This window comes from Acartia tonsa, chromosome 7 (genome assembly GCF_053477335.1).
Source record: "Acartia tonsa isolate MP-2025a chromosome 7, ASM5347733v1, whole genome shotgun sequence".
NCBI classification, from domain to species: domain Eukaryota; kingdom Metazoa; phylum Arthropoda; class Copepoda; order Calanoida; family Acartiidae; genus Acartia; species Acartia tonsa.
The window spans coordinates 2,521,930-2,547,563 of NC_137266.1; the positions used below are offsets into that span (position 1 = coordinate 2,521,930).

Consider the following 25,634-nt stretch of genomic DNA (forward strand, 5'->3'; position numbering starts at 1 on the left):
TTTCATATAAATGTACTTGTTTTCTTAAACTTAATCTAATTCACCAAACAGTTAAATAGGAAAAATCTCAGGAATGGCTGTATAAAACAAAATGTTTTTTTTTCAGCAAAGTTATAAAAATAATGCAGCATTGAATGAACATTTTATGCTTGATGTTAAAATAAATCATAATTTTATGTTCTCATATTCAATACATAGCTTACATATGCTGACATATTACTTTTATCATCTATCTATTTTATAGGTATGTATTTAATTTATCTATCTATTCTAATAATTATCTATCTATCTACATATGTGTTCATTTTGAATAAATTCACATGTTAGTAAAGTACTCTAAACAGCTATCTTTATCAAACAATTGTATACTGTAAATTATAATTAATTTATTTATACATCTATTAACTAACTAACTGAATGATTTTTAAAATCTAAGTTGAAATAAATAAAATCCTGTAGTAGTGAATGCTGTAAATCATAGAACTCTAAATAGCTGGTGAAGAATCCACCTCTTAATGATTTTGGAGCAGTCACTATAATTTCCTATAACATTAAGAATAAGTCATTTTCGTGATCAATTGTTCCACCAAGAAAAATTAACTTTGTAACTTTTTTAGGAGAAAAAATAATTAGTCAAAATAATCAATGATGGTTTCTGATTTATCTATAACTTTAAATTACTATGAAAAGTATTGAAAGCTATTTCTTCAAATGAAAGCCAAGAAGGAAGTGGACAATGGGCTGTTTGTACACTTGTCTTACAAGTTTCTAATAACGTTTTCTTATTCATTGGCTCAACAACTTTGGGGACTTGGTTGGTTGGTTGAGCATTCAAACGTTTCAACCACTAATTATGATGTATAGAAAGGGTAATTTTGTTTATCATCAATTTAATTGATATTACACATTAATCTAATTATTTACATCCCTACTAAAAGCTGTAAAAAAAGTCTTTACCTGAAACCAAGCTTCTACTGTGTTATAGAACTCTCTCATTTCAGAATACCTAAATAAAAATTATATATAAATAAAACAAGGATGACAACATCCATAACAGCAAGCTCTAAAATCAGAAATTAGAACAAATGAACATTAACAATGGTAGAGTGTCAAAACTTAAATAGCAGAACATCAAAGTGTAGGTATAAAGAATTTTTTTTTATAAATTTATCTCAAAATTAGGTAAATACAGGATACTGTATTAAGATATTCTGGTAATCACTATAGAGTTTCTACGCTTCCTAAAACATACCAGCATACACAGTTTTAAATCGATAAGACAATTTTGACATGTATTAATTAACGAACATAGTTACCTGTTAACAACGGACGGAAACTGTAATTATAGAAATGCTTTGGTTTTAAAACAGGACGAAAGAAAAAAATAGAAAAAGCCAAAAAAAGGTTAAATAGAAGATAAAATTATTTGCAAATGTGCAGCAAAAAAGCTGCAATAAAATTTCCTATTCAGGTTCAAATGGTAAAAAAGACTGTCCAATAATGCTTCACAGTTTTTTAGCAGATAGATGTTTACGCAAATAAAACATTAGATAGTATTAATATTTCTAAAGCTTACCATGATAGTATAAGTCTGTCCATGTAAAGAATATTCTAATCAAGTAAAATGACCTTCACTTTTGCAACTTTTTTCAGTCTTAGAATGATTCAAGGTGGAAGCCTTTTTTTGTATGTAACGTTTATTTGTTTTACAGAAATTTAGATATAGGACAATGATCAATAATTAATTCAGCCATAACTAGATTTTTATATATTTTTAAAATAATCATTATAATATGAAGAAATACCTTGACACAAATACAGGCGTTGATCATTAATATAAAAGTTTGGGACCTTTAGCAAGGGTTGTACAATTAAAGGTCGGGTTGTCTGTAAAGAGTGACCACTTAAGAAAAAGATAACAAAAACTAAAATGTTATAACCCATATTTAGGACAAATGTATTAAAATGTTTTAATCGAACCCCCCCCCCCCCCTTTATTCCTGAAATACTATGTGGTGCAATTTAACATGAAGATAAAGAAAACTAAATTGAAAAATGTTTTGGCCTATTTACAGGCTTTATCAGCGCAAAAAGTGTTGGTTATCTGTAAAATGCGCTAATAACCCCTCCCTGCTCCCTGGGATGTTATGTGTGATGCAATTTAACATGAAGGAAAAGAAAACAAAATTGAAGAATTTTTAGCCAATTTAACCTGGCTTAACTATAAATGTTCAAGAAAAAGGATTGGTTGTCTGTATAAAATGCGTCATTTGCTCCTGACTATTCCCTGGGATGCTATGTGTAGCTCAGTGGTAACGCATTGAGTTACGGTGATGAGAGTTCGAGTTCTAGTCCCCATGTGGCAACTCGAATTTCTCAGTTAAATACATTCACGCAACTTCCCCTGGTTGTGTATGAAGGGGATAATTGAGTAAGTTTAGATACTTAATAATCAAGTACATGATATCAGTACTACCCTTATCCCAAGCTTCTCTTCGGAGAGCGTCATTCATTACAGTGACTTAATTTGGGACACCTGCCATACTCGGCGAGGGTGAGGTAATAATGAGTAGCTCTCATGAGATAGCGGGTAAAGTCATAATGTGCTTGAACGTGGAGCTTGATAGCCCTAGTGGCTATACAAAAGTGTCTCAGCCTACTCCATGACCCTTAGGTCCAAACCCTAAGAGACTATGGCTAATCAATCAATTAATCAATCAAGAAAAAGGGTTGGTTGTCTGTATAAAATGCGTCATTTGCCTCTGACTATTCCCTGGGATGCTATGTGTAGCTCAGTGGTAACGCATTGAGTTACGGTGATGAGAGTTCGAGTTCTAGTCCCCATGTGGCAACTCGAATTTCTCAGTTGAATACATTCACGCAACTTCCCCTGGTTGTGTATGAAGGGGATTATTGAGTAAGTTTGGATACTTAATAATCAAGTACATAATATCAGTACTACCCTTATCCCAAGCTTCTCTTCGGAGAGCGTCATTCATTACAGTGACTTAATTTGGGACACCTGCCATACTCGGCGAGGGTGAGGTAATAATGAATAGCTCTCATGAGATAGCGGGTAAAGTCATAATGTGCTTGAACGTGGAGCTTGATAGCCCTAGTGGCTATACAAAAGTGTCTGAGCCTACTCCATGACCCTTAGGTCCAAACCCTAAGAGACTATGGCTAATCAATCAATTAATCAATCAATAGTCAGGGGCAAATGACGCATTTTATACAGACAACTAACCCTTTGTTAGTTGTCTGTATAAAATGCGTCATTTGCCCCTGACTATTCCCTGGGATGCTATGTGTGGTGCAATTTAACATGAAGGAAAGGAAACATGCACACACCAAAAAACTTGAATAGCACCAAAAGTGCATTTGCAGTAGCGAAGCTACTATATAATCTTTTTTGTCAGTTTGTACGTCATTTATACTAAAAAGGCACATTGATAAAAGGAAGAAAGGTACAAATAATGGAATCCTCTGGTCAATTAATAGTGAGGGAGGGAACAGTAGACTGTATCTAATTTTTTTTCAACCAGTTATCTTATTTGATGATACCTTGACATTTTTTTCCATTCCATTTTTGATATTGTTAGATTAGTTGACATTATGGACTTTTTTTCATGTGCCCCTAGCATCAAGTTGTTAAATAAAAGAGGCCATGGCTGACAAAGAGAGGGGTAAGTTTCTGGTAAAATCCGTAAAGGTGTGTGTTTTAAGGCTTAAAAATAGAAGTGGAACGATAATATTTACTAAATATGTGTATTTCTTATTTCTAAAAAAAATAACATAAATTTTTATCGGATTTCATCCGAAACCTACCCCTCTCTTAATAGGTAACGCTATTTCAATAAATTATACAACTATACTTATATTGATTTATTGACTACATTTTATTTGGTTGTTCTGCTACTTTTAACATTGACGTTCTTGTTAGTTTTTTAGAGATAACTATCGGATTGACTAGCGCAAAGATTAACTTATATCTCTTTTCAAACATTTTATTCAATTATTTCTACTTTTTTTATTACATTTTTCCTTCATTATTTTATATTTACTTTCTAATGCATTTTTTATATATTATTTGATTTATTTTTATAGTTTTATAATTAAAAAAATAAGATTACTTTTCATGAAAACTTGCGAAGTTAAATAAAAAAAATCTTATACCATATATTGAAGTAAGCTTTTTTTGGTCTATAGCGAAGGATCTCGCTAACAACTGAACCAATATGGTTCTCCTTTACAGTGAAGCTTCTTATAGGCTCAAGGAAAGTTTATTTTTAACTATTGGGAGAGTTTTTCCACCATCCAAATAAAAAATGACCATCCCTCCAAAAAAGAATTAAAATTAAATGGGGGGTGGTGGTCGGCTTTTTCCCTCCCACCTTAAGTACCCCTAGATGCTTCTATGGGCGTAGCCGCTAGTAATATATAAAGGCACTTAATGTTAAATATACATAAATCAAATGTTTCAGCCAATAAATATAAATGAAAGAATGTATTTATAATTCTTTGGGTACCAGTATAATTTACTCTGAATTATCTTAAACGAGGGACAAGTAAAAAATAAAAAAAAGAATAATAATACTCTGTTCAAATTTTAATTGACATTAGGGACTTAAAGGAATAAGACGATGGTCAATATATTGATGTACATCCCCAATGATGATACACAAAATTACCCCTTCTGTAGAATGAAATTGGTGATTGAAACATTTAAAAACTCAACTTAATAAACCAGCCAATCAAAGTTCACTAAAGTTGTTGACCCAACGAATAAGAAATTGTTATTTTAAATTTTGGAACTAGCGTTATATACAGCCCAAATCCCCCCCCCCCCCCCTACTAATATAAAATACCAAAAACTGTAATTATACTTACTTGAATGAAAACTTGAACTTGCTCGGGAACTCAATGATGATAGCTGAAACATTTCTATTCTCCATGTTGAATTTAGGTCCAGCCACGCCGGGCAACCAGAGGTCTGAGGGGGTTTCATACAGGTATTCTACTGCCTGTTTTAGTACATGTTCTTTAATACAAGCAATAATTAATAGGCAATTATCTAAAGGGATAAGACAATGGACGATAAATTGTGAAAAGTTATTGCTTTTGTAGATTGAATTATTGGTTGAGAAGTTCGGACTTTAGTTTTTTTTAACAAATAAATCAAGATTTAACATTATTACCCAATTTAATTTAGCCAACAAATAACGAGGTTTTAAAACTTTGGGTACCAGTGTAAATTACAAACCAATGTTCCCACCCTTCTTGATAATAAGATTATAATTTCTAACATATAGATTTCATATTTATGTTTTCCAAAGGGAAAGCTGGGACATTGAAGTGTAAATTACTATGATTTTATAGTTTTATATCACACTCTATAATTCGCTTGTCTAAAAATTTTATTACTTCTACTAAATCTTGATTGGTTAGTTCAAACCAGTAGTGTGCATACTTTTTAACCAATAATTTGCAGTTAAAGAACATTTCCTGCTGTAAACATTGATTAAAAACATCTGGATGGTAGGGGAACACTGACTCTCTACAGCAAGGTCTGTGTGTCTCTTTAGATAGATCATTATAACATGGTCTGTCCATTGTATCCTATAATATAAATACTATTATTATGATATAAGGTTTATAGGGAACACTGACTCTCTACAGCAAGGTCTGTATGTCTCTTTAGAAAGATCATTATAACATGGTCTGTCCATTGTATCCTATAATATAAATATTATTATTATGATATAATTATAAGGTTTATAGGGAACACTGATTCTCTACAGCAAGGTCTGTGTGTTTCTTTAGATAGATCATTATAACATGGTCTGTCCATTGTATCCTATAATATAAATATTATTGTTATGATATAATTATAAGGTTTATAGGGAACACTGATTCTCTACAGCAAGATCTGTGCGTCTCTTTAGATAGATCATTATAACATGGTCTGTCCATTATATCCTATAATATAAATATTATTGTTATCATATAATTATAAGGTTTATAGGGAACACTGATTCTCTACAGCAAGGTCAAGTTGAATACATTCGCGCAACTTCCCCTGGTTGTGTAAGAAGGGGATTATTGAGTAAGTTTGGATACTTAAAAGTCACGTACATAATATCAGTACTACCCTTATCCCAAGCTCCTCTGCGGTGAGCGTCATTCATTCCGGTGACTTAATTTGGGACACCTGCCATACTCGGCGAGGGTGAGGTAATAATGAGTAGCTCTCATGAGATAGCGGGTCAAGTCATAATGTAACGTGGAGCTTGATAGCCCACCTAGCTATACAAAATTGTCTCAGCCTACTCCATGACTACTTAGGTCCAAACCCTATGAACTATGGCTAATAATTCAATCAATATCTACCAATCAATCAATTTATCCGTGTACATATATATTCATCCATCGACTTTGTTCATCTACCTGAAATTTTTTCTGGTCATCTATTTATGTATATATCCAATGTTAAAATAACTTACATAAAAATTAAACCTTTGATGCGATGACAGGTAAATTGAAGAGACGATTTTGTACAGTACATTTTCTGTATGTATGTTTTTTTTCAAGTTTTATATTCCTAAAGAAATGTACAAAAAGAGAATATCTTCAAAACAAATATTTATTCAACTTTTAAAAGCAGTATATAAATGATAACATACCCGTGTACATTTCATGATTTCATTTTCGGACTACTGAATTTCAGTCACCTATATTGCACGTTGAACGGATTAAATTCAACACAACCGAAATGGAAATTTAAATTTAAATTCAGTTAAAGTTGTATTGTGAAACCAGCAAATATTTTGCTAGGGTCCAGGCTAACAAAACTAGTTTTAATTTTATGATATTTATTTTAGTATTCGTAAAAAAATGTCTGTAATACGATGCTATACATGACTATTCAGTAGGGCTGAGAACCGGTTCTAATACAACGGATATTAATTGGTTTCGAAGCTATTATGGAAAATTTTTGATCTGTATTTAAAGAATATACATTAAGAGAAAAGCAAAAATATTGGATTAATGTCATTTTAAAAATACAATGCTCTTATTTGCATTTGGGATTAATGTCAAGAAGGGTGAGAACAATGGTAGATATTTCTACATTTCAATTAACAAAAGGCAATTTCTTTCACAATAAAACTAGAGGAAAAAGATTTTGTAATTATAGAGCATAAAAAATAAGAATAACAATACCAATAATCAAAGCACAAAAATTTTAATTAAGATATCATGAAGAAACAAATATAAAAATTAAGTTATACATATGGTAGAATAGGACGGGAAATGAAACAAGAATTTTAAAAAGAATCACAGTCAAAATTATATCAACAGAAAAATAGTCATAATGTCATTAGAATATGAAACGTTATATTAAGGGGGGGGGGGGAAGTTCTGACACATTTGCGTAAACGGTGAGTATAGGCTTTATCTTTGGACTGATAGGATAGGTTATTAGGGATAAAATCATTCTTATATGATGAATTTCCCCCAGATTTAAGATTTTTAGGATAGGCCTCCAGGTTCCGGAGCTCCAGGCCTCCAGGCGGTCTCTGTACAGGTAAAAATGAAAAAAAAATTTTTTTTTAAAGTTAAAAATCAACTTATAAAACAAAATATGGATATTTTTTCTTCAAATATGTGAATAATATTAAAAAAGATGCATATTTTGTTTTATAAGTTGACCTGTAACTTTTTTTTTTTTTAAATTTATTTTTCATTTTTACCTGTACAGAGACCACCTGGAGGCCTGGAGCTCCGGATCCTGGAGGCCTATCCAAAAAATCTTAAATCTGGGGGAAATTCATCATATAAGAATGATTTTATCCCTAATAACCTATCCTTTCAGTCCAAAGATAAAGCCTATACTTACCGTTTACGCAAATGTGTCAGAACTTCCCCCCCCCCCTTGTTATGTTAGTTATGACCACCTGCAGCTTTAATTGGCTTTGTTTTAGAAAGGCGAGGGAAGGATATAAAATAGTTTTGTATTCGATCTAAAGTTACATAATAGATTTTAATTAGGAAAACATCCCAATACTAAAATTTAAAATGAAATTAACCATTGCTGAAGGATGTTGGGAGTTAATCTATTACAGGGACAATTTTTAAATATGGAGAGTAGAGGTACAGAACCCTTAATAGTTATTACCCATCCCTGTAATCTTCACTGTAAAGAAGACCAATTAGATAATCTTTACTAGACATATATACACACCCTGCCTTAACTATTTAAAGGATAGAAAAAATTACCATCAAAACGGACAATCCAGCGTTCAAATAGGACCTAGAGACAAGTAGAATCAATTGAGAATGAAATCCTAGTTGCTCCGGACAGGAAGATAAGGCAGGGTGTGTATATACATAAAATTGAACTACTTTATATTGCAAAGAATTGTTAAGTATGATAAAATATGAATTTATAATCCCCTACATTTACTTTTACTCAAATATTCACTCTGCGAAACACAAAAGTTTCATATACAAAACTAAGGGAAGGTGCTCCTTTAAAACAGCTAAATAATGTAAAATGAATAAAGCAGTTTTTTTATCATTGATTGATATCAATAACTTTTATTAGATGATAACTATTAATCATTTTGGTACCCAAAGTTTTATAACAACATTAACTTTTTAGTTGGCTAAAAAACTCTGGGTACTTATTTAATTTTGGTTGATTTGTTACAGACAACCTAAGTCCAAACTTTTCAGCCAGTAATTTTATTCTACAGAAAGAGTAGTTATTCATCACTGGGCATGTATACCTATACATAAATTAACGTCCATTTTCTTATCCTTTGTGTAAAATTAGTATTTTTACTGTATATCAGTTTAATGTTCTTTTTATATAAAATATTTTTTTTTAAATCTGTAAAGAAGAAACATTGTAGACAGGGAGGAAAAATATTTAAGCCTTAGGCTATTTCATATTATACAATAGGTATAGTTCAGGGATTTGAAGGGATAAGACAATGGTTGATAAATAGATGTACATACCCAATGATAATACATAATATTTCCCCTTTTGTAGATTACAATTTAGTGGTTGAAACGAATAATTCAATAAAAGTATCAAAATTGTTTAGCCAACAAATTATAAAACTTTGGGGACTAGTGAAATAAAGATCTCAACATCCTCTCCCTTCCTGGGTATATGTTTTATACATCATATTTGTTAGAGTGTCTCAAATTAATTCAGTTTTATACAATCTTTAATATGTATGTAAAATTATAATTTTTTTTTGTTAATTTAAAAAGTATACTAATATTTACACTATTATGTTAGAAGATATTTTAGCTTACGCTACCTTTGATTTTAAAGCATTGTATTTTTTCTAGAGGAGTCTTAACATACAGCCAAAAATAGATTAAAACTGAAACATTCTCTAAAAAGCAGTACGGTTAGCCTACATCAAATAAATGAGATGGACGGGCAGGCCTTGTTCTACAAGGTTTTAGAGAATGCTAGCTACAATAGTGGGCTTAGGGTTATAAACATGATATTAGCTTTGAAACCATTCCAAGATACAGAATAAGTAGTTTTTATATGCCTAAACCCCGCGAGTGGCGCTTAATCTAACCAATAGTAAAGTAAAGGAGATTTTAAGAGAAACCGCCAACATTTTCAAACATTTGAAACCATTACACCCTCTTACATTGTAAATATATACAAGAAAAGCGTTTAAAATATTAAAAATTCTTTTCAAGTTTGAAATAACTGCCAGACAGGCTAGTTTTAGAGTTGCCTTAGAAATCTCAGCATTTAAAAAAAAGAGTACATTTTGATAAAGAACAGTGATATGGTGTATTGTAAATTATTCAAGACAATAACAAACAAAAAATGATTAACATACCCAATGATGATCAAAAAATTTTTAAAAAATTATAGGAAGGAAATTTGGACACTTCTAGTTTGAATCAACATTTAATCATTTCTAAAGACACCAAAGTTACCAAAACTATGTAATGAAGAAACGTAATTTAAAAAAGTATAATTCACAGTCTCCCAGGCGTTTTGGACAAAATATTCAAAGTCTGAATTACAACCCTCAATTTTATTAAGGGTCAACATTTTTGGGTAAACTTCAACCAATAATTGTAATTTGCAGAAAGTGTATTTTTTTGCATATGCATTGGTGATGTACATCAATTTAGCGCTCATTGTCTCATCCCTTTAGATATCTGCTATGGATATACTTGTCGTTATTTTACCAGTCTTGATCTACACATGGCCATTTAAACAAATTGATATTGTATAAGAAATGTTGAAAGTTACATACTTTAAATAAATAGGAGGATACTTTCATTTTTCAATATTCTAAGGAATCTTGAGGGAAAAGACAATGGGAGATAAATTGATATACATACAGTCTAATGAAGATAAACAAAAAAAGCTCAATAGATGAAGATTATTGGTTGAAAACACTCATCAAATTGAATAAAATAAATAAACTACCCAAAGTTTTAAGCCAACCAATAAGAGAATGTGTTTACAAATCTTTGGGTACCCGTTATTTTTCTCCTTGCTAGTTACAAATATATATAAAAAATTGGTAATTTTTCTATTTCTATTTTGTATGAACCGAACATACTTCACTTTGGGGAATAAAAATGCCTTAACCTACCTTAATGAGGAAAGGGCAAATATCATAAACAATAAATTTAATCTACATCATTTTCTCTGAACCTAGTAATATCTTTGTGACGTAACAAAAATCCATCTCTTTTTTAAGGGTTTCCTTTCCCACCTCCTATTACTATTACTATTACTAGGTTCATTTTCTCTTTAATATTTACAACTCTTTATATAGGTACTAGCTGCTTCGCCCCTAGCCTCTAGGGGTTTTGCCCCAAGAGGTGATAAAAAAAATTAATATTTATTGTTTTTAGTGAGAGAATGTTGCTATTCTTTCATTCAAAATAAATGCTGGAATAAAAAATAAGGGGGGAATTTTTTTGTTTTTGGGTGGGTTAGGGGTGTCCCACCCCCCAAGAAAATAGCTTAAAACCACAACAGGACCAATAGGTATATACCCTCAAGAGTAGAATCCGATCGGTTCAGTGGTTACCGAGATCTTAAGCTTTAGACGGACGGACGGACGGACAGACAGACAGACAGACAGACAGACAGGCATCGTACTACTTTGTATTATTGATATATTATAAGATTTGATGGAAGGATTAGTTTATAAATCATTATACCCTCTCCTCTCTCCTTACTTAGGAACTTTATTGAAAGCTTTAAAAGTTTTGTATGGGGGTAAATAATTCAAATTCTAAGCTGTATAGTGTATAGTATATAGATTTAGTGTGAATTCAATTCCGCATATAAATAAATATGTGTAATCAATTTTGATTCCCTGACATCATATATCAAGTCCACATACATATTTGCTATTTTGTCGTTGCTTTCACCCTTTCCCCTAATTTTTAAAATACTTAGGTGAAGTCTTTTTTCTTTTTGCCTAACCCCAGTGGGAGGGGGGCCTTAACCATGTTGGGCAAATCATGCAGTGCCCAATGCAGTCTGAGCTTTCCTGTACCTAACCAAACTATATGGAAAACCAAGAAACTCCCTCTTTTTTAAGTTTATGGAGGGGGGGGGGGGGGTTATGTACTCGATTAGGTACTCTTAGGGTAACTCTCATCTTTCCCCATATAAATCTTTATGCGTAAGTGAATGCACACCTTCAGATTATCTGTAAGTCAAGCAGAACATAATTTTACAAACATTTTCTAAAGGAATTATAAGTTTGAGGAAATGGGATAGGGAACAGGAAAAAAATTTAAGTGCATCCGACTTTTTTTCCGGTTAACAAACAAATTTCGGCCTATACTTGCTCAGAAACCTCAACACCCCCCCCCCGCTCCCCCTTATTCAAAACATATAAAAAAATTTTTTTTTTGGATACAGGTTAGCCCTGCAGTAATATCACCACTGCAGTCAGGAAAGTTTTATACCTATTATGGGAGAGGATATCACTACCTTTTCAAGAGAAATCGACTTTATTTTGTTTGTTTACTTTTTATTTCTAAAACTAAAATTAAAATTGTAGGGATTAACTCTCCTCCCAGCCCTCACCTTCATCAAACCTATTGTACCCATAGAAGGACGAATCCGTTAGTATATATCATCATCTAAAAACTTTTAATTTTAACTGGTATATCAGATACTAATAAAGAAGTTCATTAACTAAACACCATAAGTAACTTTCTATTAACGATATAGATATTTTAACTAAGATATTATATGATACTTAAATTTATACTGTTACATTTATATACTCATAACATTCATAACAATTATCCTACAGTGATACCTAGTCAATTAATATCTCTGAAACCAGTGTAAACCAATATTGTATAAGAAACTAGCAAAACAATGGAAAACGATATTGTGTGCAAAAAGGCTTTAAAATTTTGGAGAATATTATCTTAATTATGAGTAAAAAAATCAGGGATCTTAAGTGATAAGACAATGGAAGATAAATTAATATAAATTCCCAATGATGATAACAATTTACTCCTGGTACAGATTAAAATTGTTGGTTGAAAAGCAATTAGTTTAGAATTAACCAATCAAATTCATTGCAGGGATCTAAAGGGATAAGATAATGGCTAATCAATTGTTAGACATCCCCAATGACGATACTCAAAATTACCACTTCTACGGATTACAATTAGTGGTTGAAACGTTTTGACACTCATTTTAATGAACGAACAAAGTACATTGAAATAAAAGTCTCCAAAGTTGTTAAGTAAACGAATATGAAAACGTTCATAAAACTTGGGGATAATTTCATTGTTATTGGCATTCTATACTACATATATCTATTTCTCTATCTATTTATTAATCTATCTATTCATCTATCATATCTTCTTTGCATCTATCCTATAATATACCTTAAAAGTCTGAATAAAACAATTAGATAACTGTAATCTTGGAGATCTTGACTCATAGAATGGCTGCTTTCTTAGTTCCTAAACAAATCAAAATAATTGAATACATCATTAACAAAGAAAAAAAGATTATATCAAATATTTTTTTTTAATAAAAGGGATGTTTTTTTTCTTCTCTCTTTGCACTTTAAAAGAAAGTATCTGTTATACTCTATTATACAATAATATAATATAAGTTTTTGTAACATCTGGACAAGGTTATGACGGACAAACGGACAATAAATCTTTATAGTCGGCCCCCTAAAAGAAAAGATAAATTTTACCTGGCAAAATTTGAAAAGCCAAGATTGTGCCTCTCTACTGGAAATATCAAACTCTGGGTCCATTTCTAGTTCTCCTAAAAATTTAATTTTTTAACTAATCTATGGGTCTTTAGATTTGTCTGAATGATAAATCTGGTACTCAGTCAAATAATTATGAGCGTCAGCAATTTATCTGTCAAAGCATGCGTAATATCCGAGATACTACTGTACTAGTAATTGAGTCTCAAGATTGTGACTGCGCCCACCCGTATTATTTAGTAACTTTGTATCTGAAAGAACGGGAAGGGAAGGAACTAGTCCCAAGAATTATTTTTTTTTAATTAAATACCCTAAAACCGTCAAGGGACCTATGTCAAGCTTTCTTAAAACGGAAAACTTTATTTGTAGTTCTTAAAATATAAAGCTTAGGACAAAAAAATGATTACTTTGTATAATAGGACTAAGGGCACTTGACTTCCCACTATTGTTTTTTTTTTGGGGGGGGGGGGGGGGGGTGATTCTTTTCGAGAGGTGTTCTCTTGAAAGGGTGGTTACTTCGTGTACCAACCCCCTAAAAAGTTATAAATCTTTCCATGACCTATGAGAAAGGAGAACTATTTTGGTTCAGCGGTTAGCAAAATACTTCTGACATTATTGACACAGATATACGGATATCAAAAAGTCTAAGAAATTGTAAATTTCTACTTATCGTAATTAACTCGCTAAGAAATAGCGACAATACATCAACCTCAACATAAAGTTAAGATTAAAATTAACCACTAGATGTCTCTTTATATGTTAAAAAAAAATAAAAATATCAGTCTTTTAAGAATTATTTTAGCCAAACAAAAATAATCTAATGCTCTGTTTGAGTGTTTTTTCTTAAAATCACTAATAAGAGAAATAAAAAATATCGTAAATTAATAACATTTTATTTTTAATTTGAATTACTATGAATTTTGGTACTCAATATCATTATCTAAGACCATCAGATAATAGTTGATCTATGTATGCTTTATTATATTTGAAGTGCCTTGGTACCAATAACTTTATCTCCAATAAACACTAAAACTAAAGTCTAAAATTGTTTCAATAATTTCAAATCAATTGTCTAAAACCATTCAGAGACCTATATACAACTAAGTCAAGGAAATTTCCATTTATCATTGGTAGGAATAATGGAATAAAAAAATCAAACACTTTTTATTTTAATAAATGTAAATATTCAGATTTTTCAATTTTAATTAGCAGTGAATTTTAAGTAGTCAATTTCATTGGTGAACATTCTTTGAAGTACTTTAGTACTTTATATTAACTACACATATGACTATGATGATAGTGTAGTTTTTCTTACTGCTTGTATAAATGACAATTATACATTTAATATTGTGGTCAATAACCAGCCTTTACTTTACTAAGAACCAACAAATAAAACCTATTTTGTCGTGAATAATTCTATGAAATACTGGGTTTCTAACTAGATACTATGCACTATTTATCTGCTATTTCATAATAGCATGGACTCAAATGTTTTGAACAGCCGCCTCTTCTAGCGTATGTAGAAAAAATAATAAGATTTTTACCTGTATCTCCTGGGTTTAATTGGTCTCCATTATCATCAACCATCACTCCCCAAACAAATCTAAAACAAATAACAAAATTTTAATCTATTTCAATATGCACATTTTATCCTCTTAACATTATTAAACTTTAGCATGTAAATTGTTAAGGTAAAAATTGGAAGAGCACAAAAGGACAAAATTAATATATCTTCCAATCTCCTATCAACGCATCTAATAGTTAACAGTTAAATTAATATACTCCCAAATTTGAAATTCCTTAAAAATGATACAATTAAAGAAAAAAAATTTATTTGTAATGATTAATTAAACACTTTTAAAGGACAAAAATATTTTAATATATCACCTTAAACAAATAAGGAAAAATATTCATAAATGTATCTTTATAAGCAAAGCCAAACAAAAAACCTAGAAGTTTAAAATTTTAAATTACGAAGAAAAAAGAAATTTGTGGACCGGGTAAAAACGTCATTTATCTTGAGTTCAATTCTTAAAATTTTATTTTGTTTTGAACAAAAATCAGACTGAATATACTGCGACAATGTCATTCCAGATTAAAGTTTAAGTAGCATTAGTAAATTTTTTAAGGCATGGACACTACTAAAACTGACAATGTCCTGTTACAATTACAAAACAAAAGTTTAAATAATGAGACTCATTCTTGCAAAATCTTTAAAAAATTTTAAGGACAGGACTCTGTTGAGACATGCTTATATCCCGCTACAAATACATAAGAGATTAAAATTTAAGTAATAAACTTATTGTTAAAAGTTCCTAGGATTATTTAAAGGAAGGGGCTGTAAAAATATAAGGAAATGCAATAAAACACATTAGATTTAAGTATTGAAAATTAAAAAAAAAAAATATAATATTTTAAGGACTGGACTCTGTTAAGACAGGACAATATCCCGCTACAATGACATAACAGATTAAGATTTAAGTATTGGACTAATTGTTCTATAGAATATTTTAAGGTTTGGACTTATTAGACTTATTGATAAGAATTCTATAGAATATTTTAAGTACTGAACTCTGTTAAGACAGGATAATATCTCGCTACAATGACCTAAGGATTTAAGATTTAAGTATTGGACTAATTGTTCTATAGAATATTTTAAGGTTTGGACTTTACTAAGGACAAAACGCCATAACAGATTAAAATTTAAGTATTGGACTAATTGTTATCAGTTTATATAATGTTTTAAGGTCCGGACCCTGTTAAGACAGGACAATATCCCGCTACAATGACATAACAGATTAAAATTTTATACATCACAAACTTTAATATCAAAACGTCAAAAACATATCATATAAAAGGCTATCTATCTTTCTATCTTTATGGCTATCTATACATCTAACTATCTTACCATCTAGCTATCTAATAAACCATCTGATTGCTTGACTATCTATATAGCTATGCATCTTTTAACCAGTCTTCTTTGTGTTTATTTGGCTATGAAATAATTTCATATCGGGTATATTCTTATAAATCATAAAACTGTAGGTATTGTAAAAAGTAGTAAATTGTAAAATACTAAACATTATTTCTATTTAACACCTTTTTTATGAGTTATAATACTGACCAAACACTAGTTATGGAGTATCTGCACTACTTTAATATCTAAATACACAGACACATAAATTGTAAATTAAATGAAAATATAACATATTGTGGTATTCGGCAACCGTGAGCCATGCCTATGGCAACCCTGACCTGGGTTCGGGGAAGGGCCGAGGGCCCTCCCCCGAGTCCTGGGGAAGGGGTCTGCCGACCCCCTCCCTATGCCTAAAATTAATGATAGATTCTGACAGCCTTATTATGGTTAAGCTGTATTGTTAATTCCCCCCCCACCCTTTCCAGGGATGGGGGATCATTATTGCCCAAACTGACTATTGTATATGTATTATATTGATTCTGTTTATGATTACTTATTCCTATCTGTGTATTTATTGTTTGTTGTATATAACTTTAGTAAACCTTAGACCTTGAATAAAGGAACAACTGAATAGACTCTGTTTATTATTTAGTGATTGCTAGAGAAGCGTAGCTTCTCTATAATATATGTGTCCATGTCTGTTCGCACTGCCGTAGTCATTTGAACTCTGGTGTCTGCCATTTAACCTAGGCGGATACCACAACTTTTGGTGACAGCTGTGTGAGATTACGGCAAACCACAAGTGTAGAGCAGACGCGCAGCTGAGGCTAAGGTACTCCCAGCAGTGAAACTGGCAAAACTGACACAAGCAACCTGAATTACCCACCCTTGATAGCAAGGTCTAACTCTGTATCCGGCAGTTGTGGAAGCGAAACCTAGCGAAAGACCACTAAGTGTGGCGGAACCCGAGCTGCGGAGAGTAGCGAAATCGGACGAGAGACTGCGGAGAGCAGTGAAACTTGACGGAGAACCACGAGAAGCGCCGACATCTAACGGAGAATTGAGCGCTCAAGGGCCTGCGGACGGGCTGAAACAGGCCAAATAAGTGCAAACGGCTGAAAATAGGCCAACATTTACTGCAAGAGATAGCAGGATCCGAACCAGCGGCGCTGCAGGAAGGGACATTCCCTGCCGCCACCAGCCGGATTCGGATACACGGCGCTGCAGGACGGGACATTCCCTGCCGCCGACAGGCTGAAACAAGCCAATTAGCTGCGAGCTGCGAGAGAAAATACGAGTGTAGTGTACCAAGCAGAAGAAAAACTACGTTAACTCCAAGTATCCTGAGAGGCTACAGCGCAGCCACCCATCTAGAAAACAGATATTATATCACAGTTTAGGGATTACCACCCTAGTGTGAAAGCTGAACAATAGATTTATGAGCAAGACTTGGTAAACAAATTTGTTGTGTATTGTGATAAAGCTAAAAATAGAACAGGCTTGGTAAGCAAATTTGTTGTGTATTGTGATAAAGCCAAAAATAGAACCTAGATGTAATATATAACAATATAACAATGCATTGATAAACAATCTAACCCCCCAAGCCTTCAGCACAACAGATACACCCTTTATCCCAACGGAAGGGGAGGGGCCCACCATCAATTGAAGCAAATCTAATTGAGGTGACATAACAATAAGCTCAGGATTAAGGAAAAGGCACAATCACCTCACCACCCAGTTACTTCAAACCTACAGCAACCCCCTCCCCATAGGGGGGAACGGACGGGTTTACCCCGTCCCCTCACGCGCTCCCCCTCCTACCCACACTTGAATAAGTCCGCCCACGGTGTGGAGATAGCGACCGGGAGAACAGAGCGCCGTTTACCGGTCGCGCAGCAGAGCTCGGGACGCATAAAAAAATTCAACGGACGAAAAAGACAAAGCGGACCAATGAGAGAGCGGATTGAGGGATAGGTGCGCGTTTTACCTGTGTGCGCAAATCTGACGGCGCGTAGGCGCATTGCAAGGAAAGGATATTTCACGCACACACACACACAGGAGCGGAGCTACTCCATAGCATCCAACAGAGATATTTTTAGAAAAAAAAGACTTGCAAGCTCCTCCCTCCTATCTATAGTGTGATAAGGAAAACCAAATCAGTTCCTGACAGCAGTTCAGACCCTCAACAACTATCTACACCTACCAGCCTACTCTACAACTCAGAAACTAGTGACAAGTACTCTAAGTACACCTAATTTAAATCTTTGTAGTTAAACTACCAACCTAGTGATAAACAGTGTTGGCTGCTAGGCTAGAAAGCCTCAAGTGTAAACCACTTATAGTATTGACTTAAAACTTCGTGTCCCGCCGCTGCCCCTTTGACCCGATGGAGCAGCCACAAGCGCAAGGAGGCGACCAGCTCCAAGGATGGCTCCAGGATGATCCCCAGCCGGCTCCAGCCGAGTACCGCAAGCTGATGCTGAGTAACCTGCCGGAGTATCGAGGACCGCCCAAGCAATCCTGGAATTCCCACATCCGGAGACTCGAAATGTCATGGGCGGCTTACCGTGTGCCCCCCCATGACACACTAAATCGCCGCAACGCCCTTTTACTATCCCTGGCGGGGCAAGCGGCGGAGATGGCCTCTCATCTGTTTGGCGAGGCAGGCCAAGCCTTGACTTACGAACAAGTCAAGGCCGAGTGTGAAATGTTATTTCGTCCAGCCTATGAATCTCAGACCCTGAAGCAAGCCTTCAGAGATTATAGGCAACACTCGACAGAACCTATACAAGCATACATATCCACAAAGTGTGCATTGTATAGGGAGGCCTATAGCCACGAGGACCTTGAATTATTGATAGACGAATTAAATCGTGGCATTCGTAACGCTAATGTGAAACGTGAAATGATGGGTCATGAGATCGCCTCGGTACCTGAGTACACGAGGCGAGCCATGTTTACCGTCCCCATGATCACCAAGCAGCTGAAGGAGGGTGTGTGCCTAGTGGACGCCACCGACGGGCTCACGGGATCAGCCAGCGTCCAGTTGCCCCAATATGATGAGTCGGAGCCAATGGAGATTGGCGCCTTGGCTCCGGGTCTCCACCAGATGGGGAAGGTCGCCCCAGATGACAAGATTCCAGGCCGCTGCTATCGCTGCCATGGGAAAGGCCACCGAGTCCGAGATTGTCCTACGCCTATGGAGGTCAGCCTAGAAGAGAGACGCACCCAGCCACGCCGTGACCGTCCTGCCAAATGTGACCGTTGCCACTATGCCGGCCATAAGGCGGCCGAGTGCAAGGCTGACTGGGACCAGGTAGCCGGCCGGAGACGCGTCGCTGATAAGGGCGCCCCCTCAGGAAAGCCCAGCAGAGTAGCCAACATGGAAGGGAGCGCGCCCCCAGCAACACTCCAGCAAGCAGCCGCCCCCAACGCAGCGGGCCGAGCCGAAGGAATGCCGCAGTTTGGAACCATCCCAGCTAGGATCAACGTGCTGGGAGGAGCGGCTGAACCCAACTGGGTTGGCCTGGGCTTCAGCCTCAACCACTTGGGACCGGAGTTCGTGCAGCCCACCAACATTGCAGAGCCAGAAGTCCTGAGGCCTCAACCCTTCAGCCTCAACATGATGGGGCCGGCCAGACCGAGCCTACCCAGCAAGAGTGGAGGGGCGCTACCCAGCGCCACTGAGAAGGTGTACGGGGAGGCCCTGGCGGCCGCTGAGCGAGAGAGGCAAGAGGCGCTAGCCAGCGCATCGGAGTCGATGTATGGGGTGCCATCCGGCGCCGCCACCTGCGATGACTGGGGGGTCCTGGAACGAGCCAGCAGCCCCAGAGGAAGGGGTGACATCCGTCACCCCCAATCAGCCAGCGCCACCAGCCAGCAGGGAGGGTCCAGCTATCCAGCAGCCAGCGCCACCAGCCCGCAGGGAGAGCCCAGCCATACACCATCCAGTGCCCCCTGCCAGCCGAGGGAACCCAGCTGCCAACCAGTCCCAACTGAGCCAGGCTAAGTTAAATCTGACAAATGTAGTGTATCCAAAGTATTGTAACCCTCCAGCCTTGCCTGTGCCACATGCACCTGAGTTCCTAGGGCAGGGGAGGGATGTAATACAGGGCGAGCCTGTGCCACACGCACTCCAGCCCCATGCCACTGGGCATGCCATGGACAAGGGAAGGGACACCTTGGGGCTAGGGGAGCCGACACCCAGGCAGGCGCCAGTCGCCTGTCAGTCTGTCATTGGGGAGGGTATCGGGATGCCCCTGGCACCCAAAGATAACGCTCAATGGAAATTTATATCTAGCCAGGAGCAGCCTAGCAGTGTCCAGCCCCAAGAAGCAGCCGTGGCCCGAGCCGAGGATCCCCAGATGCGTGCGCGAGGTCGATGGCTGTCTGGTAGATTCTCACACTGGTGGATGGTTCTGTGGGGACTACTGCTCGCAGCCGTGTGGCCTACAACTAGCTACGTCCTGGTAGGGTGGGACTGTGCCAACCCCACCCATGTCACAGCCTACAACAAGGAGAAGATGTGTAGCACGGAGCCGCTACACCAGGAGGTGCCCTTGGGCCATGAGGCACATGTCCTGCAGCAAGTCAAGATTAGGGAAACAACGGGATATAGCTGTCAACTCACCGTGTCCCAGTGGACATTTAGGTGTGGAGTATGGGGCCACCTCAAGGTGACCTCGGTCCCCACCCTCATGCGGCCAACCAAGATTGATCCAGAAACGTGCCAAGACCTGGCCAGGAACCGAGTCTACACTCTGCCAGGCAAGACCCAGCCACTGACGTTTCAGCTGAACCATCCCCTGTTCTTCACCTTCGATATGGTGGGCGCCTTGGTCAACAGCCCCGAGGGGGTGGGGTGTGAAGGGGAGGACGTCCATTTCGAGGGCCAGCTGTACCGCAATGAATTAGTGCTCCAGGAGCGACGGCTGCTGGTCAAGGAAGAGACCTATGTAGTCGAGAATGGACGGGTGGAGTCCCAGTCTGACCACCTGACCCTAGAGTGTCCCCATTCTGAGCTGTCCTGCATCACTGGGGAGGCCACCTACGTGTGGGACCACCTGGGGAGAGATTGCCCCTTGAGGCTGATCCGCAGCCTCCAGCCTAGCCTGGTGATGGATGCGTTTCTGGTTGACCATCAAGCCCAATTCTTCATCAACATGACTACCCCCACCTCAATAGTGAACTGCGACTTTGAGGCCCATGCCACCAACCACCCAGCATTGTTCGTGGCAGCCGACCCGGCCGCGGCAGCGCTGCCCAGAGTATCGGCCAGGGACATGGATGTCCCCCTGCAGGCCCAGATACATGCAGGTTACATCGGATTTACCCTGGAAACCCGAATGAGAAGCACCGCAGCAGAAGAAGTAGCAGCCAATTGCTGGAAGCTCCAGCAACTAGACCCGGCCCATCTGGTGCGTGTCCAGGGGAGCACGTTCTCTGTGCTGAGGGGAGATGTATTGCTCCAGCTTACCTGCCAACGCAATAAATATGTTGTCAGGGAGAGCAATGAATGTTGGGACAAGGTGCCGGTGGAGCCCACAGGATTCGTAGATGCCGTGACAAAGGTGTATAGCGGCCACGCCACAAAAATTCCCTGCTCCTCCACCTACCCCCTAACTGTACACACTGAGGAAGGATGGATAGAGCTAACCCCCGCACCTAAGAAGAGGCCACCCCCGCTGGATACACCCAAGCAGCTGCTGACAGAGCCCTTGGATGACTTTAGTTCGGGAGGCTTGTATTCGCAGGCTGAGCTGAACGACTGGCAGCAGCTGCTAGCGTTCCCAGCGTATAAGGCCGCCATGCTGACCGGCCTGTCGTATGGCTCATGCATTCAGCAAGGTAGCTGTTCAGCCACTGGAGACCATGGGATCGTGTCCTACGATATTGACCGACTGGCGGAGGAAGGAGAAGCAACCCTGGATGTCTGGGCTGGGTTCAGACAGGCTATTCACGAGTGGGGAGATGGCGCAGCCATACTGTGTTTGCTGTTGTTGATCCTCAAGCTGCTGGGAGACTTAACCATCATTTCCCTGGCAGCCGCACAAGGAGGTGTACGGGCCGCCATGAACGCGATGTCACAAGTGTTCCTGTACCACCCAACCTTGTATCGTAAGGCCTTGGCCAGAGCCAGGCTCACCCATGCCAAGTCCCGGGACTTTTCAGTAGACTGGGATGCCATTCCTATCGGCCGGGAAGCAGCCGAGGAAATGGTATCCATGCAATCAGCCGATAGTGGGAATGACCGCCCAGGCAGGCCTGGGCCACACTCTGGAAAGCCCCGCGGCCCCTCGGGAGGCCAGGCTGTCGCTCAGACGGTCAACCTGGGAGCCAGTGCCCCAGCCGCTGCCAACAACAACCAGAATGCCCCGTGACTGACCGGCCCCGCCGTGGCTGTGCCCCACGCCAACCTGACACCTGCTGGCGCCAAGCTACGTGTCCAACAAAAGCCAGCCTCTACCTTCTATCCCACGTTGGGAGCCCATCAGCCCTGAAAATCACCACTAGGATTCCATTGAATCATTATCGCTTGTATATAAATTAGCCCTAAGGAGCGGGCCGAAGGCCTCAACCACTGTCGGAAGTCTGGCAGGGAAACCCCCTCCCAGCCTTCCGAGGGGAGAGTTGTGGTATTCGGCAACCGTGAGCCATGCCTATGGCAACCCTGACCTGGGTTCGGGAAAGGGCCGAGGGCCCTCCCCCGAGTCCTGGGGAAGGGGTCAGCCGACCCCCTCCCTATGCCTAAAATTAATGATAGATTCTGACAGCCTTATTATGGTTAAGCTGTATTGTTAATTCCCCCCCCACCCTTTCCAGGGATGGGGGATCATTATTGCCCAAACTGACTATTGTATATGTATTATATTGATTCTGTTTATGATTACTTATTCCTATCTGTGTATTTATTGTTTGTTGTATATAACTTTAGTAAACCTTAGACCTTGAATAAAGGAACAACTGAATAGACTCTGTTTATTATTTAGTGATTGCTAGAGAAGCGTAGCTTCTCTATAATATATGTGTCCACGTCTGTTCGCACTGCCGTAGTCATTTGAACTCTGGTGTCTGCCATTTAACCTAGGCGGATACCACAATATGACTTGCGCTACACTCCAGAGTAAAGGGATAATCAATAATACCAAAAAGTATTGCAATATGTCGTTGATCCTTATTTCGAGAACAAAATAGACAAACATAATCTTAACATGTTCATTGTTCATTAGTTAAGAGAATCATTCCAAGAAAATACAAAATCTCAAGGAGCTTAAAGGATAAGACAATGAAAGTTGAATCAATATACATTATACATCCCCAATAATGAACAACAAAGTTAACAAAACTATTATTTTTAAAGTTCGAACAATTCTAGTAAGAAACTAATTACCTAGTAAATTTAGTAACAGTAACCAAAGTTGTATGAGCCAACGAATAAGATAATGTTATTTTAAAACTTTGGGTACCAGTGTCCCATTGAGCCCTTTACGGCCATAGTACTCCCGTTTTCAACATTTTACAATGAACAGATAGATAGATAGATAATTCAAATAAAACCAACTTACAAAAGAAATATAGCACTATCTAAATTAATAGCTGAGATAATCACAAAAGATACAGACAAAAGGATAGACAAAACAAAAGGATAGACATATGGACATTTAAAATTTTACTGTAGCTTCCAACCAGAAAATGAAATGTACGTATAATTTTACTGGATATGGCGCAATGTTATAAAAAATGAATCTTAAATATAAAAATATGTTCTCACAAAAAGGTATAAAATTGCAAAAAGAAATACAATTTAATAACAATGTATCTTAATAACCAATCTATTTAAGCAAGGTAACGGTATCCTTCTCGAGCATAGAACCCCCACTCATCTACGTTACTGTAGCTATACGTTATTTCAGCTGCAGTTGTGAAACACCCTTCATAAAAATTCCCATTGAAGTTGGCTATGAATTTAGCAAACCTACAATCTCTTCCGGGGTTAGTTGACTTGACCATTATATCTATCGATCTATTCATTCATCTATCTACTTTTTTGTATATCTATCTATCTTTCTATTGAAGTGGGACTATGAATTTAGGAAACCTGCAAGTTCTTCCGGGGTTAGTTGACCAGTAAATCTATCTATCTATATTTCTGTATATCTATCTATTCAAGTGGGATTATGAGTTTAGAAAACCTACATTTTTTCCTGGGTTTTTAGACCATCCAATCTATTCTTATTTTTAATCTATCTATTTATCTATATTTCTATTAATGTAGGACTATAGAATTATATATATAAGATGAACTTGCTTTAATTTTATTACTTCCGCCTATATTTTAATTTTATGCGTCAATTAGAATATGTCTTTTACAATGTCAACTTGCTGTATACATATATGCGTATATCTTTTAGTTGTATTCATTATCTATTTATCCATCTATCTATCCATTTATCTATCCATTTATCTATTCATTTATCTATCCATTTATCTACCCATTTATCTATCCATTTATCTATCCATTTATCTATCTATTTATCTATTAACTTATCTATCAACTTATCCATCCATTTATCTATCCATCCATTTATATATCCATCCATTTATATATCCATCTATTTATCCATCCATCTAAATATCAATATATCTATCTATCCACCTAACTATCCATCTATCTATCTATCTATCCATTTATCTATCTATCTATCCATTTAACTATCCATCTATCTATCTATCTATTTATTTACCTGAGAGGAAGATGAAGGTTGAATTGTTTCTGAAAACTTTCTTCGAAATTAAATTTTGTCCTGAGATACAATAAGCACATTACTTTAGATTTCATTTCATATCTTCAGATTGACTTCTTTGTAGATCACTTAGTCTGTCTGTCAATCAATAATTAATTATTAACTCAATGTATTCGTCTGTCTTAGTATTTGTTTTTGTTCGCTTATAAATGTTGCAATCCTTGTTTTGAAATTGAATCCAATCTATGATAAGTACTTTGCTTGAATGTTATACGATTGATTCTAGATTAAAATAAAAATTACTGGGTAGATAGATACATCTAAAAATAATTTTTTCAAAATTGAACTTCGTCTCTAGAAGATAACATCATTTAAATCTTTTATAATCAGATAGATAGATGGGTATATTGGTTTCAATAGATAGAAAGAAAGATAGATACTACAGTAGATACAGTTTGAAATTTAATTTCAGCTCTACAGAACATAATTTAAAAATAGATAGATAAATGGGTAAATTGGTAGATAGATAAATATATAGGCAGATACGAGAAGATGTATTTTGAAATTGAATTTCATCCCTAGAAATGAATATAATTTAAAAATACATAGATAGATGGGTAAATTGGTAGATAGATAGATATATAGGCAGATACGAGAAGATTTATTTTGAAATTGAATTTCATCTCCAGAAAAGTACATTACTTGAAT

General features: G+C 36.7%; 1 protein-coding gene across 1 annotated transcript; it reads right to left on the reverse strand.

Moving 5' to 3' along the window:
* Nucleotides 1-405: 405 nt before the first annotated feature.
* On the reverse strand, nt 406-24,984 carry LOC145324086 (protein dispatched-like). Its single transcript, XM_080166711.1, has 9 exons — nt 24,927-24,984; nt 14,810-14,868; nt 13,248-13,321; nt 12,928-13,005; nt 5,471-5,619; nt 5,264-5,301; nt 4,891-5,041; nt 958-1,006; nt 406-543 (listed from the first exon to the last, which is right to left on the reverse strand). The coding sequence occupies exons 2-9, from the start codon at nt 14,850-14,852 to the stop codon at nt 406-408; spliced, it is 720 nt and encodes a 239-aa protein (XP_080022837.1). The 5' UTR covers nt 14,853-14,868; nt 24,927-24,984.
* Nucleotides 24,985-25,634: the final 650 nt, after the last annotated feature.

What these genes read in the sequence shown, in the direction of transcription:
- LOC145324086 (XM_080166711.1), bottom strand. Translation starts at nt 14,852, where the DNA reads ATGGTTGATGATAATGGAGACCAATTAAACCCAGGAGATACAG. An exon ending in CAAGAAGGGTGGGAACATTG is followed by an intron (nt 5,042 to 5,263) that starts GTTTGTAATTTA and finishes CTTGTATTAAAG; the next exon opens with AACATGTACTAAAACAGGCA. An exon ending in CAGTAGAAGCTTGGTTTCAG is followed by an intron (nt 544 to 957) that starts GTAAAGACTTTT and finishes TTAATGTTATAG; the next exon opens with GAAATTATAGTGACTGCTCC.